This window comes from Heterocephalus glaber, unplaced genomic scaffold (assembly GCF_053883595.1).
Source record: "Heterocephalus glaber isolate CG9 unplaced genomic scaffold, H.glaber_assembly_v1.0 deba00001463, whole genome shotgun sequence".
In the NCBI taxonomy this organism is placed as follows: domain Eukaryota; kingdom Metazoa; phylum Chordata; class Mammalia; order Rodentia; family Bathyergidae; genus Heterocephalus; species Heterocephalus glaber.
Genome location: NW_028258310.1, coordinates 8,111,937 through 8,130,851, shown reverse-complemented (window position 1 = coordinate 8,130,851; position 18,915 = coordinate 8,111,937). Strand labels below are relative to the sequence as shown.

General features: G+C 33.9%; 1 protein-coding gene across 4 annotated transcripts in view; it reads right to left on the bottom strand.

The window, feature by feature from the left end:
- The window catches only part of Adamts19 (ADAM metallopeptidase with thrombospondin type 1 motif 19), a 243,780-nt gene that overhangs the window by 105,460 nt on the left and 119,405 nt on the right, over positions 1-18,915 (bottom strand). For all 4 annotated transcript variants that reach the window (XR_002398180.2, XM_021266237.2, XM_004854439.3 and 1 more), the window contains exons 9-10: positions 2,936-3,076; positions 663-813 (exon numbers count right to left, since the gene is read on the bottom strand). Coding sequence is in view for 3 of the 4 variants with exons in the window: in XM_021266237.2 (XP_021121896.1) it covers positions 663-813; positions 2,936-3,076 (292 nt within the window). In the remaining variant the exon portion in view is untranslated. The remainder of the gene's footprint in view (positions 1-662; positions 814-2,935; positions 3,077-18,915) is intronic.

The window sequence follows — 18,915 nt, the reverse complement described above, 5'->3', positions numbered from 1 at the left end:
GTTTATCACTGAAGTACAAAATGTGTGCATGTGTGTGTTTTGGGAAGAGCTGGGGGAGGTGGGCAGCAGGGAGAAAATGAAAGAAGGAAGAGCATTTACAAGTAACATTTTCATATCAACTAAGAGGGTCATTTTGCTTCATCTTTTAGATTCTTGACCTTACACGACTGCTTTCTGGGTAATTACTGATCATCATACATTGAGTCTTCTTGTCATTCATTTAGAAATGTACTCACTAATTTTTGTTGATATAAAATATACTTCTAAACTTTTATTTTCAAAGTTGAAAGATATTGCTCTTCTTCCACAATTGTATGTCAATAAATCATTTTCATTGCATTTTCACCCAGTTACAAGAAAGTATGAGATTTAACATAGAATCTTTGGTCTCAAAAAACATACTTTCCTGTCTTCAGTGTAAGTTTTGAAGTCTCAATTGAATTTTTCTATATTGGCTTTGATCAAATGTTTCTTCCTAATTTCTATCACTTTCCAAGTACAAGGGTAAACGGACAAAATTCTTCTTAGAAAATTTTTCTTTAAAGGATTGGGTTGCCTTTGACCCCCAAACTCTAAAATAAAGTTATCTTTCCCTCCACCAATGAACATTTACAACAATAAATATTAACAGTTAAAATGTCTCCTCTGGACATGATTCTTACCTGCATCTCTTGACAAAAGGAGGCCAAGGCCCCAAACAGAATCTGACACTGCTCATCTGCTGTGTATGTCATCCCTGGCAGCTTGGAGGGAACCATCACAGAATTCACACTCTGTGGATTTGTCTGTAGCAAGCAGTTACTGGCTTTTGACCTGGAATAAGTATATATGTGTGAAATTTTGAATTTAATGTAAAAATTGTTATGATTCATTAGCACAAAAACAGGAAACTTTTTTTTTTCAGTACCAGAAATTGAACTCAGGACCTTGCACTTGCCAGGCAGGCGCGGTGCCACTGAGCCACATCCCCAGCCCCACAAGAAACATTTTTTTATAGTGTAAGAATTTCACTTTTACTATTTCCTAGAAGCTCTCCTATTGAAACTGTCCTTATAGAAATTCTCCCGATATGAAAATCATGTAGTTTTAATTATTTAAAATAATCCTACTAAATAATAATAACAGCACTGTTCAAATTAACAGAACTTTTAAATTTATAAAGCCTGTTCATTTGAATTAACTCAGCTAATTGATACAAAACTATGTGGTGGGTATTATTTCATGAATTTACAAGATGTAGAAGCTCAAACTTACAGAAAAACTTACCCAAAAGTCATGTGTGCAGGTAGCTGTAATATGTGCAGCTATACTTGAGGATTTAAAGAAATTATTCCCAATTGAGTATTAACAGTGTGAATATTTTTCAGTTGACATAATACAACTTCCATTTATGAACTGATATTTAATTTTATTATAGCTCAGATCCATGTGAATACAGCTGTACACAATCTTGCATGTTGCTAGAAACATTTTCACTGGTCTCTACTAATGTAGCTACTAATGTATGTTCAAATTATTACAGGCTAAATGCTATACTTCAGAGCCTGTCAAGACAAAGAGCATGCACAGACTATATTGCATATATTTCAGGAAACAATTATGTTACTGTAATAGACATTGTATTTTAGTAGACTTTAATATCCATATAATAGGAAAAATCAATTTTAAAATTGTTTTGCCAATTTTAAAAGCATAAAAAAATGAATGAAGTTCATCTTTTTTTTTTGCTTAAATTCTTTTATTGGTAAATTTTAGGTATAAAATATGTTTACATTTATCATTGGGTGCTTGTACCTGTACATGATATATCTTGGTTCTTATTTTTTCCCCATTCCTTGTCATTCCTTCACCCCCTCTACCCTTCCCTATTTACAAAGACTTTGTTTCCACTTTTTCCTTTTTTCATAATTTTTCCTTTCCCTTCTTTCCTTTCCCCTTCCTCTCACTTTCCTTACTCCTTTGGACCTTTTCTTCCTATTTCAAATTACCAATTATTCATTTTAATAATTTTAATCCTTATTTATACTTTCAGTTTCTCACACCAGAGCAACTATTCGGTATTTACACATGTGTGTCCTATTTATTTCACTTAAGAGTATGGCCTTAATATGCATCCGTTTAGCTATAAATGTCTCTAGTTTTTCATTCTTTATGGCTTTGTACTGTATTGAGCTAGCTAGGTGTTCCTACATTTCTTATTTACAGTGTTAGAGTTCTTAAACATCTCTCTAGCTACTTTACACAGCACCTACAACTGCCCCTTCGATTATCAAAGAGATAAGTAAGAACAAAGGTTTAAAAGGAAAGTTAGAACAACAGCAATATTTGTCATTTCTTTCTCCAACCAGACAGAGGCTAAGTATTACTGTTGTTGACCATATAAAAGAAGAGAATGGAAGGCCAGGGATGTAGCTCAGTGGTGCCGTGCCTGCCAGGCAAGCACAAGTTCCTGAGTTCGATCCCCGGTACTGGAAAAAAAAAGATCGAGACCAACTACAATGGTGAAAATTACTTATTAATGAAGAAAATGTTTAGGGTTTAGAAGTGCCATAATGGAAAGTTGGAGATTTTGCTAAGGAGGCTCTTTATGATAATAATAGATATGTTGGATGGCGAGCAAGGAGCATATTTCAACTAGGAAGATTTAAGACACAGTTCAATTCCATGGCAGATACTTTTTATCATTAGAACAATTTAAAACATTACAAATCATCTTGCCCATCCTTTCATTTGAAAAACGTGGAAACTAAAATCAGATAAATTAAATAACATGTCCTAACCTATATCATGAGTTAACAGAAAAACCAGGATTGGAGTCGCATTACTAGATTTCCACTTTGGTGGCCTTTCCACGTTGTCAGATTGTATACCCTGGTTGGCAGAGAAGGCAGAAATACAAATCAACGCAACAACAATGAATAAGCTCAGTAAGTACCTGAGAAATCTTTCCAAATCTTCTTTGCTACACGCGGACCATGAAACATCACCAAGATGTTGTCCTTTAATCCATTCACCAGACATGATATGAAGGCCATCAGCGCACGATGGGTGGTCATTGTCATGATTAATCCCCATGCTGATTCAGAGTGTAATTAAAATAAAAAGATTTATATTAAGTAAATGCTATTTTAAGCTTTTCATTTTTGAAATTAAAATAAGTTAAATACTTAAAATAAATGGAAAGAAATTTGTTTTAAAGAAATTAGTGTCAAAATAGATTTCAGAATATATTTTAAACTTTGTTATCCAGATTTAAGGAAAATATTTTTATTAATTAAAGGACATTTCCTCAATATACCTATAAAATGCATGTTCAAGTAACCTACATCAAAATTATATATAAAATTTTTACATAGTAGTATATTGTTTATAAAACATAGAATAGTATCTACACAAACACACTAATTCTTGCTCTTACCTGGATCAGTTTTTTTTTTTTCCACAAAAATCTCTGAAACTACATTAAAGTATTAACCATTCAGTATGTCTTCCCTAACTGCTTCATTACACCATCTTCTACCTACCTCAGATAACACCCACTGTCATGGGGAAACCTTTCATCTTCTTGGCCATATTCATCTTAAGTTGAATTCTGTTCTGAAAATGTGACTTATCTCTAAATGGATAGTCTAGAAGCCCCTTAAATTCAGCATCTTTAAAGACTGATCTTTTTACTCTCTCTTTCAAAACTCTATTTACTTTTGTATTTTTTTCTCTCTTGATGTGTGTGTGTGTGTGTGTGTGTGTGTATGATTTTTCTAATCACTAATTTTTCCAAATAAAGAATGTTCAGGTCATCATTTGTTCCTTTTCCCATATGATTATTCAGGTTATTTTATTTACCATGTGTTGGGACAAGCTCTGCCAGCTCTTTTTTCTAAATATCTATTTCAATGGTTACCCCTTTCTATTTTTATTGTCATTCTTAAAGAGAAATACAAAACATTCTTATTATATAGGCTTGACAATTATTATAGTATTCTAACTGTGTGTTTTTAATCTTTACCAATATTCTTCTTCTTCTACCCTGTCACATTGTGAATCACTACAGTAAAATCTGACCATACCAGTCCTCTACTTTCTCATCTGCTAAAAAGGCAGCAAGGGGAAAGTTTGTTTTTTCACTTGTGAAGCTTGAGACGTTGGCAGGATAGTCTGATATTCCCATTTCTCTTTTTATGATCTAGAAGCTCAGAAGTAAAATTGTCTTTCATAATTAATAATTTACAAAAATATTTACAACATATTTCAAAACACTAGATTAAAAGAATTGTTATCAAAGTCTCTAAGGGAAAACACAACTAGAATAGTATTTAGGTTTAGTTTTTATCAAATAAAAATAAAAAATTTAAGACTATCCAACTTCATTTTCATTAAGATAAATCAAATTTGTTATGAAAATATGTTTGTTTTTGAAAGAAGAAAATGATATGGGAAAAATAAATAAATTACATCTGTATCATGAATGAATTAACAGTAAGGAACATTACTATGGCTGCTAACTTTGACTATGAAAATTCTAACCTACATAAAACAAAAAATACTTTATTGAAAACAACTATTCATTTTTAGTGCTAAAAAAATTTATAAGTGAATCATATTCTGATTTCCAATTGTAATTGCTGTCTTCAAATAGGGTCTGTATCAACACATATGAGAATAACTGACAGAGTATAGGAAGACTTTGAAGATAATGAGGGAACCTGGGAAATTGTATGGAATACATAATCAGCTTAACTGATAGAATATTAGAGGAAAGGAAAAGTGCTGGAGTTAGGGAGTTTTAATCTCTGTATCTTCCTCTTTTTCATAGGGACTGAGAGAAGTTAATAATAAATAAGTAAATATGTCTTAGTCTGCTCATTTGTTAAACACACTTTCCTGACTGATAATCTTATTCAGACTTCATAAGGATGATGTAAAGTGCCTGAAATATAGGAGAAATCCATTAATGCTTCTTCAGAGTGGGCCAATGTCAGAGAAATTTTATTATACCATTCTAATTTGTCAAAACAGACAAAAAGATAAACTTACCATTAAGGTTAATTTTCTGGATATACTTTATTTAGTGAGTTAGCAGTTAAGAAAAAAAAAGTGGCACAAATTACTTTGTTTAGGTATTAAATGAAAACAAAGAATTTGACACTACAGGATAATGTCACAATGGATAAGAATGCATTAACATGTATCTGCCCATTTTGTTGTGGTGTAGCCCCTGTCAGAATCATTTTCCCATCTCCCCCCATGAACCTGGCTGCAGGACATATCCATGAGTGACTTGTTAATTAATGACCACTTGGCAAGTGAAACATGTGCAACTTTACCATCACGGTGTTTCAGTTTCAAACTATACACCACTGATACTATTTTTGAGAGGCAACTGGAATTTTTCAGGAATCACAAAACTTCCTAAATAACACATCCATTTGAGAGAAGAAGAAGGTCTGTTTCCAAGATTTAGCAATTTGGATGTTACCCAAAGGAGTGTAATATGATTTTCCAGATTGGGAAGATTATAACCTCTCATTCACATGATCATTTTCCTTCTGGGATCCTGATTCTCATGTAAGAAATTAGCTTCAGCCATGGAGATATCTGGTGATTCAAGCATTTTTTACTATTAGTTAAATTTTCTTAAAGCCATTTAACTTGTAACAGAAGAGATTATCATTAAATTAGAACAAGGCTTTCTTTTTTCTTCTCCTTTTTAACAACACATCTGGAATTACCAGGAGACACTACTAAGTCCTGATCCTTACAGCTTGGAAATAAAACAATAAATTCTGAACATTTATCTGTGCCAGTCACTGTATTAGTCATTTATAATGATATCATTTACTCCTCACCATATCCCCATAATGTTTCCATTATAATGACTTCTATTTTACAGATGAGGAAGGCACCGAGATTAATGCTGTAGTTGTGAGCCAGACACAGGCAGTATGACACTCAGACAGATCTCTACACCAACCCCAATATAGTGTTTCTCTTTTTGGATCAAACTCCCACTCTACAGATGATTCGCTGTTTTCTGAATAATTTTACATGCCTCTGCTGTAGCAACAATACGCCTCTTTATATACAGCTCTGCAATCGAGTAGCATGCATTGCATGGAAAACATTTTTGAGGTAAGACATTAGCAACACCTCTCTTCACACTGTGCAACTGAAGTACATTTTAATATCTCAGTTTAAATTCATTTTGACAAAAAGCCTTGGGCAAATAAACTCTCCACTAACATTGTACATGGTTGTCAAGTCAACAGAAAAAATATTTTTATCTTATAAAACTTCTCAACTTGTTTAAAAGTCCCTGCCAGGAAGTTTTGTGATATCCTGCGGAAAGCTGGAGAAGCATTTGGGGGATTTTGAAGATGGTCCCTTTTGATGTTTAAAAAGTCAGAGAACACTTATGAATTCACTCACTTTTTTTGGATAATTTGGAAAGGATCTGATCTGTAAACAGTAATATTTTAAAAGAGGACTCATTTTTAGCTGACTACATTAGTATTTTTCATGACATAATGTTTCCCACTAAAAGTCATATATTATGTGAAGAAATTAATAAAGGAAAGAAAAATTATCACAATGTCTAACTGGAACTGGCTTGTATTTCCACAAAATGACATTTAATTTCATATATTTCAATGGGTATATCTGATTTGATATAATTCACTACTGTGTACTTTTGGCAAAAAAGACATTAATAATTATAAGATATTTTTATATATTGTATTTCTTTTAAACTATTTTAATTTAAATAATATAACTTATTTTAATATGCACAAAAATGAAATATGTATTTCTATTAGCATGTCAAAAGTGTACAAAAAGCAAGCCAGCAACAAGGTAAAAAATGCAGGTTATAAAAAATAGAGGTGCAGAGAGCAATTCATTTTGACTTTACTGTGCATTAGCATGTTTGTCTAGCTATACCATAGACACTTGCTAAGAATCCATTATGTGGTAGTCCTGTACAGGGCTGGGGTCATAGAGATGGATAAGACTCAGTTTTTACCTTCTAAATTTATCATCTAGAGGGCTGAGAACACAGTACATCCTTGTGTAGCCAGTGATGCCTGGACTCTATTAATTCTGTTTCTTACAGCTCTCCTGCTTGTCCATTCCATTCCACCTCTACTGCTGCCAGTCCACAAAGGCACTGGTTGTCTCCACTGCTGGATTATCACAAGTCTGCCTGACTGACTTCCTGGCCCTCAACTCATCAGATTCTAATGACACTAGTTTCTTCTGAATCTGTTAATATGAAAAAGCTAGTTTCCTACACAAAAATCTTAAATTTTCCCTGGAAGTAGAAAACTGAAAATGTGAATAAGGACATTTACACTAAGATCATGGGGCATGCTGATGCAAAAAAAGATGCAGTGTCGTGGGCTTCATCCCCAACTGACTGAAGAAGAATATTTATGGATAAGGCCTAAAAAGCTGCATTTTAGTACATTTTCTACATGATTATTATTTACTGAAAATTCTGAGAACTAGTAAGCTACAGATAAAATCCAGTCTTTATCCCATTATTCAAAACATCTGCAAACTGACTTAAATCTAATTTTCTCTGGAACAGTTAATTCTAGCCTAACCTTTTGTATAGTTCATTTCTGTTAGAATGGTTTTCCCTAATAATTGGCATTTACAAATCCAACTGAAACTTGAAGCCATTCTTCCTCTATAAAAGAATATTCAATAAATTCTATCCCATGTTGCTGATGACCCTTAACTTCTGTGCCCTTAAAATATTTAGTATGTAGGACATAAGAGAACTGCTTTATATTTAAGTAATATATCTGTCAACTACCATTACCTACAATATAAGCATTCAGCAAAGAAATTGCCATTTAAAATATTTTAGTTATTTAATTCAATGTTTTTATGAATGCATACATAATTTACCAACTGATATACAATTTTAGAAGCTACTAAATATCCCATAATTAGAAGGAAAGTAGAAAATAACCTGGTGTTTAACTTTAACTTTAACTTTTAACCCAAAAAGTTCATAGATGACTTGCTGAAAAAGAAGATTGCTTGTCTTACTATAGGTCACGTATCCGCCAAAACACATTACAGAAATGCAAACAGAGAGCCACTTCTTACAAGAGCATTTATTTACTGAATGACTTTTTTGCCACTTCAACTTACTCACTGTGACATCCAAACCTACATTTGGAGAGAATCTGGTATGTGAGGGCAGCCACATCTACACTGGCTAAAGACTCTTATGGTAATTAACTTGGACAAAGTGCATGTTACTTTAAGCTAAACTAACACAGCTTTTATATTTGATACTTTATGGTCTATAAGAGCCTTCATGATAGATAAACATCCTGAAAATTTGGGTAGGAACTACTGAAAACTATGAAATCCCTCCAAGGATTAGCAAAGAAAAATAAGGCCACTGAAGGACAAAAATCATTTTACATTATAAAGTAACTACTCTACTACTGATTTTTATTATTCATTTACTCTATAGTATGTGCTAATCAATCCACCATGATATTAGATTATCACCAATCCTAATAATGAAATTTGAAGGAAAATATAATTCATATTTTAGGAGTGAAGAAAATAAATACCTGTAGTCACTGTGCTGTCCACTAAGTTACCAGTTCTTTTTTCTTTCTTTTTTTTTTTTTGTTAAATTCTTTTATTGGTACATTTTAGGTATACAACACAATTAAATTTCTCATTGGGAATTGTACCTTTACATAATGCATCTTGGCTCTTATTTTTTCCCCATTCCTAGCCCTCCCTTCACCCCCTCCACCCTTCTCTATTTCCACTTTTTCCTTTTCTCATCATTTTTCCTTTCCCTTCTTTCCTTTCCCCTGCCCCTCCCACTACCCCTAGCCCTTTGGACCTTTTCTTCCTATTTTGCATTATCGATTATTCATTCTAATCATTGGTACATTTTAGGTATACAATATAATGACATTTATCATTGGAAAATTGCACCTTTACATAATCTCTCTTGGTTCTTATTTTTCACCATTGCCCATCCCTCCCTTCAACCCCTCCATTCCTCCCTATTTACAAAGATTTTGTTCTCATTTTTCCATTTTCTCATATTAATCCCATTCCCTTCTATCCTTTCCCCTACACCTACCCCTCCCACATCCTTCCCCTTTGCTCCTTTTCTTCCTATTTCACATTACCTATTATACATTTTAGTCCTTATTTACACTTTCAGTTTCTCACACCAGAGAAACTATTCGGTATTTATACATGTGTGTCCTATTTATTTCACTCAAGAGTATCGTCTCAATGTGCATCCACTTAGCTATCCTCAGACAAAAGTCTACTATCTCGAATCTATAAAGAACTTAAAAAGATCAGACCTCCAAAATTTAAAGACCCAATCCAAAAATGGGCATCTGAAATGAACAGACATTTCTCAGACAAAGAAGTAGAAGTAGAAAATAAATACATGAAAAAATCTTCAACATCACTGCTCATTCGAGAGATGCAAATGAAAACAATGCTGAGATTCCACCTCACTCCAGAAAGAATGGCTGTTATCATGAAATCAATCAATAACAAATGCTGGCAGGGCTGTGGGAAAGAGGAACCCTGCTCCACTGCTGGTGGGAGTGTAGACTGGTGCAACTACTGTGGAAATCAGTATGGAGATACCTCAAAGAACTAGGACTGGAAGTCCCATTTGACCCCGCTATTCCACTGCTGTGGATCTTCCCCAAAGAATTAAAAGAATCATACCACAGTGATATATGTGCACCCATGTTCATAGCAGCACAGTTTGTGATAGCTAAAACTTGGAAACAACCCAAATGCCCATCAACTGGAGACTGGATAAAGAAAATGTGGGGTTTTTTTTTTTATAAAATGAAGTACTACTCAGCCATAAAAAATGAGAAATTAGAGACATTTATAGTTAAGTGGATGCACATTGAGGTGATACTCTTTTTTCATTTTATAACTGAATATTATACTCTGACAAATATCTACCCTTTTCCCCTATTCTGCAGTTCCTGGTAACCACAATTCTACTTTATTATTATGAGTTCACCTTATTATATTTTTAGATTCCACATATAAGATCACAAAGTACAGTATTTATCTTTGACTTATTTCATTAAGTGTAATGTCCTCAAGTTTCATCTATCCTCACAAATGGCAAGATGGTCTTCTTTTAAAGACTAATATTCTATTGTGTGTGTTTATTCATCTTTTAACAGAAATATAGATTATTTTCATATCCTGGCTCTGGTTACTGTGAAATAGCAGAATTTCATAATAAACAGTATCATTGCTAAAACTGCTAGATTTAGCCTTTCCAAGTTCATGGTTGTAAGACTTGCATTAAACACTTAGGCAGGCAACAAAGTAGACTCATGATAACTGAAATATAATTGAACTAAAGTATTTTCATGTATTTTATTTTAAATACAAAGTATAAATATCAGCAGATACAAAAAGGGAAAAATGTTTTGCCATGTTTATATTTGCAGAACTATCAAACCTTTACTTCTTCTATTCACTCACCACAGTTATGTTCCTTGATGTAAATTAATTATTCTTCCCTACTCCTAGAACTCAGTTCCATTCTATTATAGATCTCAGGATGACTGTCCTGTGGATAAGTATCCATAGAGGAGATGCTTATTCATAGCTGTAGTTTATATCTAGATGTTCCCCCCAAAGCCTCATGCACTCATAGTTGGGGCTTTGGGGAAGTGATTGGATCATGTGGGTGTGATACTCATCAGTGTATTTGTCCACTGATGAATTTATAGCTAAATGTGATGTTGGGAGGTGAAGCCTGGTCAGAAGAGGTCAGATGTCTTCCTCCCTCTTCCCTTGAGCTACTTCTCTGCTTCTCACTGCCATGCTATAAGCAATTCTCCTCTGCCATGCCACTCTGCCATGCTGCCCTCTTTGAACTGAAACTGTACCAACTATGAACCAAAATAACCCTTTCTCTTTTACGTTGTTGGTTTTGGGTATTGTGTCCCAGTGACAAGAAAGTAACTAAGACTTTCATTCACATAACAAATGTTTAAGTACCTATAAAGCACAATGCACTCGACTTTATGCTGCGGGAGAAAAATATATTAGATATTAATCCTGTTTCAGAGAGATTTCTGCCCAGTTGGATATATATACATATTTACATACAATAAATAATTATAAGTGAAAGTGACATTTGCAATAAAATATGCAAGGGAGCTAAAAAGGGAAATGTATTTTCAGTGAAACTTTCAGGTTTAATTTATAAAAGGTGATAGTATTTGTCTTGGTCATTAACATGTAAAACTGGAACATATATAAATTAATAGGGCTGAGAGCTGGGATAAGAAATAAAATTATGAATAAAGATATGATGTTTAAAAATTTTTATTCTTTTGGAATCATCAAAATTGATAAATTGGTTATAAAGTTAGAAAAATAGATTGTGATCACTATAAAACTGATGAATCTAAAGCTAAGGAATTTAGAGTGTATTCATTAGGTTATGAAAAGCAATAAAAATTTCTCAACTGGAAAATCTGACCAAGATTTCAGAAGTAGAATCTTGCTAACATGTCATATAAGTTAGAAAGATTTTTTATTAAAGGCAAGAAGACCAATGAGGTGAGTTTTGGACTAGTCCAACCATGGAAGAGTAAGAGGAAAAGAAGCCGATGGAAGAGATTCCTATGTCAGGTGAAGAATGAATAGAATTTGGCAACTGACTATGAGAGGAACCAAGAGGAGAAAGAGTTAAGGATGTTTCAGATATTTCAACCAAGGCCTAGTAGCAAAATCAGTGGCAATAACAGAAATGCAGATGTCTCACAAAGCAGTTTATAATCTAACCCTACCACCCTAAAGTCTATCGGGGCACAATTTCCACAGAATGTGTGCAAATCTCATTTATTCCAAGGGCTTGTTAATCCCAAGTCGCCTGTGTTCTTGGTACTCTGGCAACCCATAAAACTTTAGCAGGTGCCCCAAATATTTATTGCCTTCAGGGAACCAACTTTGCATATATACTGCCTCATTAGTCTCTAAGTTCTGAAGAATCTTCTGAATCAGAAGAAACTAAGTGGAGATGCCAGGTCTCTCCATGCCAAAGTTTAGTAATAATATATATTAGTCCTTTCTCCTGGCACAGAAAACTAAACAAACAGAAAAACAAAAAAACCATGTATTTTTGATCATATCATTAAGTACTCTATGTTTTTATCATGAAGCGTTACCTTCCCCAAATTTAAGAAATTTCATACAACTCAACATCTCTATTAGGCAGACATTCTTGTTATCATAAGAGATTCTCGATCATTAAATAAATGATATATATTTAATGCAGACTTTTTAACTTGAAAAATATAGACCTCTTCTAGGGCATTTAAACAACTTTTTTGGCACTGTTACAAGTGTAAATTATCCTAAGTGTGCTAGAGTAAAACTACAATGACAGTAGTATAAACTGATTTTAATCAAATAATTTTGTATTATTCCAAGAATGTGTAGTATTATCCCAAGAATGAAATGCATCTTAAAAGCACAATTTTATAATTAGCAGAAAAAAGTGCTGAGCCATTAAACAGTAAATGCTCAGAAAACAAAAATTGCCTTATTAATGCAGAAAAGCAACTATATTCAAGTCCTTATAATTATTTTTATTTTATCAACTTTTCATTTTTTTTTTAATGTACCAGGGATCAAACTCAGGACCTTGTACTAGTGAGGCAGGTGGTGGCACCAGTGAGCTAAATCCCCCGCCCTCAACTGTTTTTAAAATAATACAGTTAAAGTAATCAATTAGGCAAAAGGTGAGTTGCTAAACCATTCTAGATGCAAAGAAACACAAATATAGATATAAAATAAGTGTATATGTAAACGTGGAATTGGAAAAAATTAGGAATAAAATTGATATAGATCATTTAAGAGCATGTTAAAGAAATTTAATGTATGCATAGTGTACTGCTCTGAAGAATGATCTGAAAGAGGAAGGGAAAACTAGAGCAGAGGGCACGAGAAGTTTTCACACCAAGGGAAGCAAATGTTTCTTCAAGTGGGAGTGAATACGGATTCATCTGAATAGGCTTACATAGTAATTAGACAGGTAAAGTTAAGATTGCTTTGTGGTTTCAACTGATATTTCTATGAATGATGCTAAGATTTTTTTCATATTAGTAATGGGTAAATCTCTGAACTATGTTGCTGTATCTTTTGCCATTTTTCTAACGAAGCTTTGGTCATTCTGTGTATTGATTTTTTTAAACATTAAATTTATTGGTACATTTTAGTTATACAATACGATGACATTCATCATTGGGAATTTGTACCTTTACATGATATATCCTGGTTCCTATTTTTTCCCCACTCCCCTGCCTTCCCTTCAACCCCTCCACCTCTCCCTATTTACAAAGACTTTGTTTCTGTTTTTTCACTTTCTCCTATTCTTTCCTTTCCCTTCTTTCCTTTCACCTACCCCTCAGCTCTCTCCACACTAAGAAGAAACTGCATGTCATGCATGTTGATTGTAATTCATCTGAATTTGTTATATTTTAGACTGTGCTGATATTGATTTTTAATAGCTCACTGTATATCTTTCATTAAATGTTTCTAACCCCCTATCTAGAATCACAAACATTGCCTATTGAATGATAAATAAAAGTGCCAACAAAATAAAATGAAAATCTGAATGTATAGGGTCTGTCTGGTGTATTTGAGGTAAGGTCTAAAGTAACTGTGTTGTTTTTTTGACTCATTGCAGGTAAGTGCTTTATTAATAAACTACATTTTCACATATTTTCCTTCTAACATATAGATTTTTTAACTCTCTTCCATTGATGTGTCTGCTACTTCAAGCACCAGTACAAACTACTTTGTATCTGAAGAGCTTACTGTTCCCTCTGGATATTTTCTGTTTTAATAAAAATGTTCCTGTATTGACTTTTTCAAATAAACTTCATGATTAGCTTATTTAACAAAGTAAAAGATATGAAAAGGAAATATTCTTGGTATTTTTGGGCAGACAACATTGAATATATATAGCTAACTGTCTTTATGCAATACTAACTGTTTCTATCTAAACCCAAGAAATTCCTTTCCGTTTATAAAAAATATTTTTATGACTCTCTGTGTAGTTATAATTTAATTTTTTAAAAATTCCTCTAAACTCCTATAGAAGTTTATTTAAGATATTTTATCATTTTTATGTTTTATTGAATTTTTGCTGTCTTCAATATAAGTGAAATTTTTCTTTCTTTATAATATCCAAATTGCTGTGGTCTATGTATTGGAAGGAAAACAATTTTATGTAGTTTTGTTAACAATATAAGAAAAATTCTTTTATTGTTTTAAATAATTTATAGTAGATGGTATTTTACAAGTATATAGTTTTCATTTGCTCTCTTCTAGTTTTTAGTTTCATTTTAAAATTATGAAATATCATAAATATATACAATATTTATGTATATGGATAATGTACACTATATATGTGGGTCCTGTGTGTTACACAGCCTAATTCAAATTAATATTTAATGAAACTGTTACATGAATTAAAACCTGAACAAAACCAATTCTTTTGAAATATGTTCTCAGCGTTTTTATGAGATCTCATGTCTTCACAATTCTCTGTGCTGTTTTAGAAATTTTTTCAATCATGAAGTCATAAAGATTGTCATATATTTTCTTTTGAAAGTCTTACTCACTGTGTTTAAATCTTTATCTTATCTGCAATTGATTTCTCTGTATTACCTAAAATTGTTTCATTTCTACACATGTTGAAATAAAATTTCAGTATCCCATTCTTCTGAGGAGTCAGTCCTTTCTCCATTAATTTCCAACATGTTATCCTACTCACACATTAAGTTTTCATTTAGTTGTGGGAATGTTTATGATTTTATTTGTTGTATTTATTTTAGTTATCTGCATAAATGTGAAACTCTCTTAGTTACTACAGTTTCATAATAAGTCTTGGTTTTGTTGCAGTGAGATACTCACATATTTCCTTCTAATCTCTTCCTATCTTTGACTCTGTTTTCATCTTTTCTTCAAGAATATTTGGGTTCTGTGTGGACCAGAGCAGCCCAGCTACAGGCAGGTCCAGCTAGGGCCCCACCCCAACCCAGCTGCCTAGGTCCACCAGCCCCAGCCAAAGACCCACCAGGAAAAGAGCTGCATAAGTGCACAAGAAACAGCAAAAGCCCCACCCTGATAGCATCCATAAGTGCTCCCAGGTCCCAGTGAGAAGCTGGAACCAGAGTAGTGTGGTTACAGGCAGGTCCACCCAGGGCTCCCTACCCTGAACGCAGCCACTTGGGCCCACTGGCCTCAGCCAAAGATACATCTGTAAAAGAGCTGCACAGGCACACAAGCAACAGCCAGAGGCCTGTCTTGATACCATTGGTAAGTGCTCTCAGAACCTAGCCAGAAGCCCACCCAGACACCAGTGATTGTGGTGCACAGCCCACAGCCAAAGACCTCTCAGACAACAGCCTAATAGGAATGCAGGCCCTAGCCAGAAGCACACCTAGATACCATCCAAAGTGCGCACAGACCCCAACCAGAACCCCACCCAGAAAACAGGACAACACAGATCCATAAGGCCATCACTCTGAACCCAGGAATTGGTGCAATGAGAACAGCAGAGAAAAGGGCGCTAGGTGGCTTGCAGAGAATTGGAGACAACTGGGTGAGCAAAAAGTAGCCTCAACAAAGGCACAGCAGGCTGCATCTGTTGAAATGAGAAAACACATAAGCAAGTCTCAAAAAGAGACTTCCAGATCGCCTAAGGCAACCCAAATGGCAATGACCTGGAACAATCTGATACTCAACCATCTGGACTCCCTGAACTGCCAACAAAAGAGGACCTGGAAAGAAATGAAATTAGAAATAATTTCTCAGATAACAACTGAGATTGTGTCCATAGTGCAAGACATGATTAATAAATCTAGAGCAGAAATGGATAAAAAATTGAGGAGCTGAGAAACATGATGGAATCCAAACAAAAGAAACAAATGGAATCCATAAAACAGATGCAAACACATTTCCAGGAGATTAAAAACTCCATGGAAAGTCTACCCAGCAAAATGGGCCAATGAGAGGACAGAATTTCAGATATAGAAGACAGGAGTGCAACTGGTGACCAGGAAAAGAAAAAATCTTAAAAATAGTAAGGGACTATGAGAAATCAATCAAGCAGCTGCTAGATGATGCAAAGAAGATTAATATAATACTGATCAGAGTCAATGAAAAAACAGGAGAGAATTCAAATGACATAAAAAACTGTTAACAGAAGTAATGGCAGAAAATTTCCCAAGCAAGGGTAAAGAACTTGACATACAGATAAGTGAGGCATACAAGACTCCAACTAGGCATGATCTAAAATAATCTAACCTAGGCATATAATAGTTAAGATTCCAGAAACCCAACAGAACAACAAAATTCTACAGTTAGAGAAAAGAAACAAATCACATACAAAGGAAAGGCCATCAGAAAAACAGCAGACTTCTCAGCACAACAGCTCAAGACAAGAAGAGCTTGGAGTGATGTATTTCAAGCCCTAAAGGAAAACAACCACCACCCCAATTGATGTACCCTGAAAAACTATCTTTCAAAATTGATGGAGAAATAAGATGCTTACATGACAAAAAGCACCTGAGAAACTTCATGAATACCAAAGCAGCACTCCAAAAAATTTTAAACATTATCCTAGGAAAAGACAAAGATGATCACAATCCCAGAAAGCCCAGCAGAATGAATCCATGAGGCAAGACAAGAAATTAAATACAAAGATGGGGAATCCAACAACAGGAAAAGGTCATGAGAAGTATAAGTCAATATGTATCAGTTATAGCCATCAATGTTAATGGTCTTAATTCACCAATCAAAAGAAATAGACTGGCAGAATGGGTCAAGAAGCAAGATCCAAAAATATGCTGCATACAAGAAACATACTTGATTCAACAAGAAACTCATAGGCTGAAAATTAAAGGGTAGTAAACAATATTCCATGCAACAAGAACTGGAGAAACAACAGGAGTAGCTATCCTTTGCAGGTCAAATGGATTTCAAATCAACACTGATTAAGAGGGACAAAGAAGGACACTATATCCTTGTAAAGGGAAAAAATCCAAGAGGAAGAGATGGCAATCATAAATAGATATGCACCAAATACTATTGTGTGAAATGATATAAAACAAATACTAATAGACATGAAAAATCAAATAAGCACTAATACGATAGCAATGGGGAATCTCCATACCCCACTGTCACAAATAGATAGATCAACTAGACAGAAAATAAATAACAAAATACTAGAACTCCATCAAACTCTTGAACAAATAAATTTAACAGATGTTTACAGAGTGCTCCACCCCACAGAATCAGAATCACATTCTTTTAAGCTGCACTTGGGTCATTCTCCAAAATAGACAACATACTTGCTCATAGAACACGTTTAAGTAAGTGCAAAGGAATTGAAGTCATCCCCAGTACATTATGAGAGCATAGTGAGATGCAAAGGAATCCACAAGATTTCATAAACACATGGAAATTGAACAACACACTTTGAATAACCAATGGTTCACAGAGCAAATTAAAAAAGAAATCAGACAGTTTCTACAATTAAATGACAATGTGAATTCACCATATTGGAATCTATGGGACCCCATGAAAGCAGTCTTAAGAGGGTAATTCATAGCAGCGAATTCTCACATTAGGAAAACAGAGTGAGTACAAATAAATAACCTGATGCTGAACCTCAAACTTCTAGAAAAAGAAGAGCAAACCCAAAGCTCTTACAAGAGAGGAAATTATAAGGATCAGAGAAGAAATCAATGCAATGGAGACTAAGAGAACGATACAAAAAATTAATGAAGAAAAGAGTTGGTTCTTTGAAAGAATAAACAAAATTGACAAACCCTTAGCCAACCTTTTCAAAAAAAGGAAAGAAAAGACTCAAAGCCATACAATGAGGAATGAAAAGGATCAAATTACAATGGACCCAGCAGAAATCCAGAAGATCATCAGTACCTACTTTGAGAATCTATGTGCCAATAAGATGGAAAACACAGAAGAAATGGACAGATTCCTAGATACTTATGAATTATCAAAATTGAACAAAGAAGACCTAAAAATTCTACAGAACCCAGTATCAATCAGTGAAATTGAAAAAGTCATTAAAAACTTAACAACTAAGGAAAACTGGGCCCTGATAGCTTCACTGCTGAATTCTACAAGACATTTAGAGAGGAAATATTGCCACTACTGTTTAAACTTTTCAATGACATTGAAAGGGGAGCAATACTTCTGAATTCATTCCTGGAAGCAAACATCACCTTGATCCCCAAAACAGAAAAAGACCCAACCAAAAAAGAGAACTATAGGCCAATCTCACTAATGAACATAGATGCAAAAATCCTTAATAAGATATTGGCAAATAGAATGAAGAAGATCATCAAGAAGATCATACACCCTGACCAAGTGAGATTCATCCCAGGGATGCAGGGTGGTTCAACATAGCAAATCAATAAATGTAATACACTATATCAATAGAGCCAATGACAAAAACCATATGATCATCTCAGTATATGCAGAAAAAGTGTTTGCCAAAATCCAATATGTATTCAGATAAAAACCCTAAAAAAAATTTGCAATATTGGGTCTCTATCTCAACCTAATAAAAGCCATCTCTGTAAAACCAACAGCCAATACCATACTAAATGGTCAAAAGCTGAAATCCTTCACATTGAAATCAGGAACAAAACAAGAATATCCACTGTCACCACTCCTGTTTAATATAGTTTTAGAAATATTAGCCACATCAATTAGACAAAAGAAAGAAATAAAAAGAATAAAGATAGGAAACAAAGAAGTCAAGTTGTCATTATTTGCAGATGACATGATACTCCATATAGAAGACCCAAAGAACACCACCAAAAG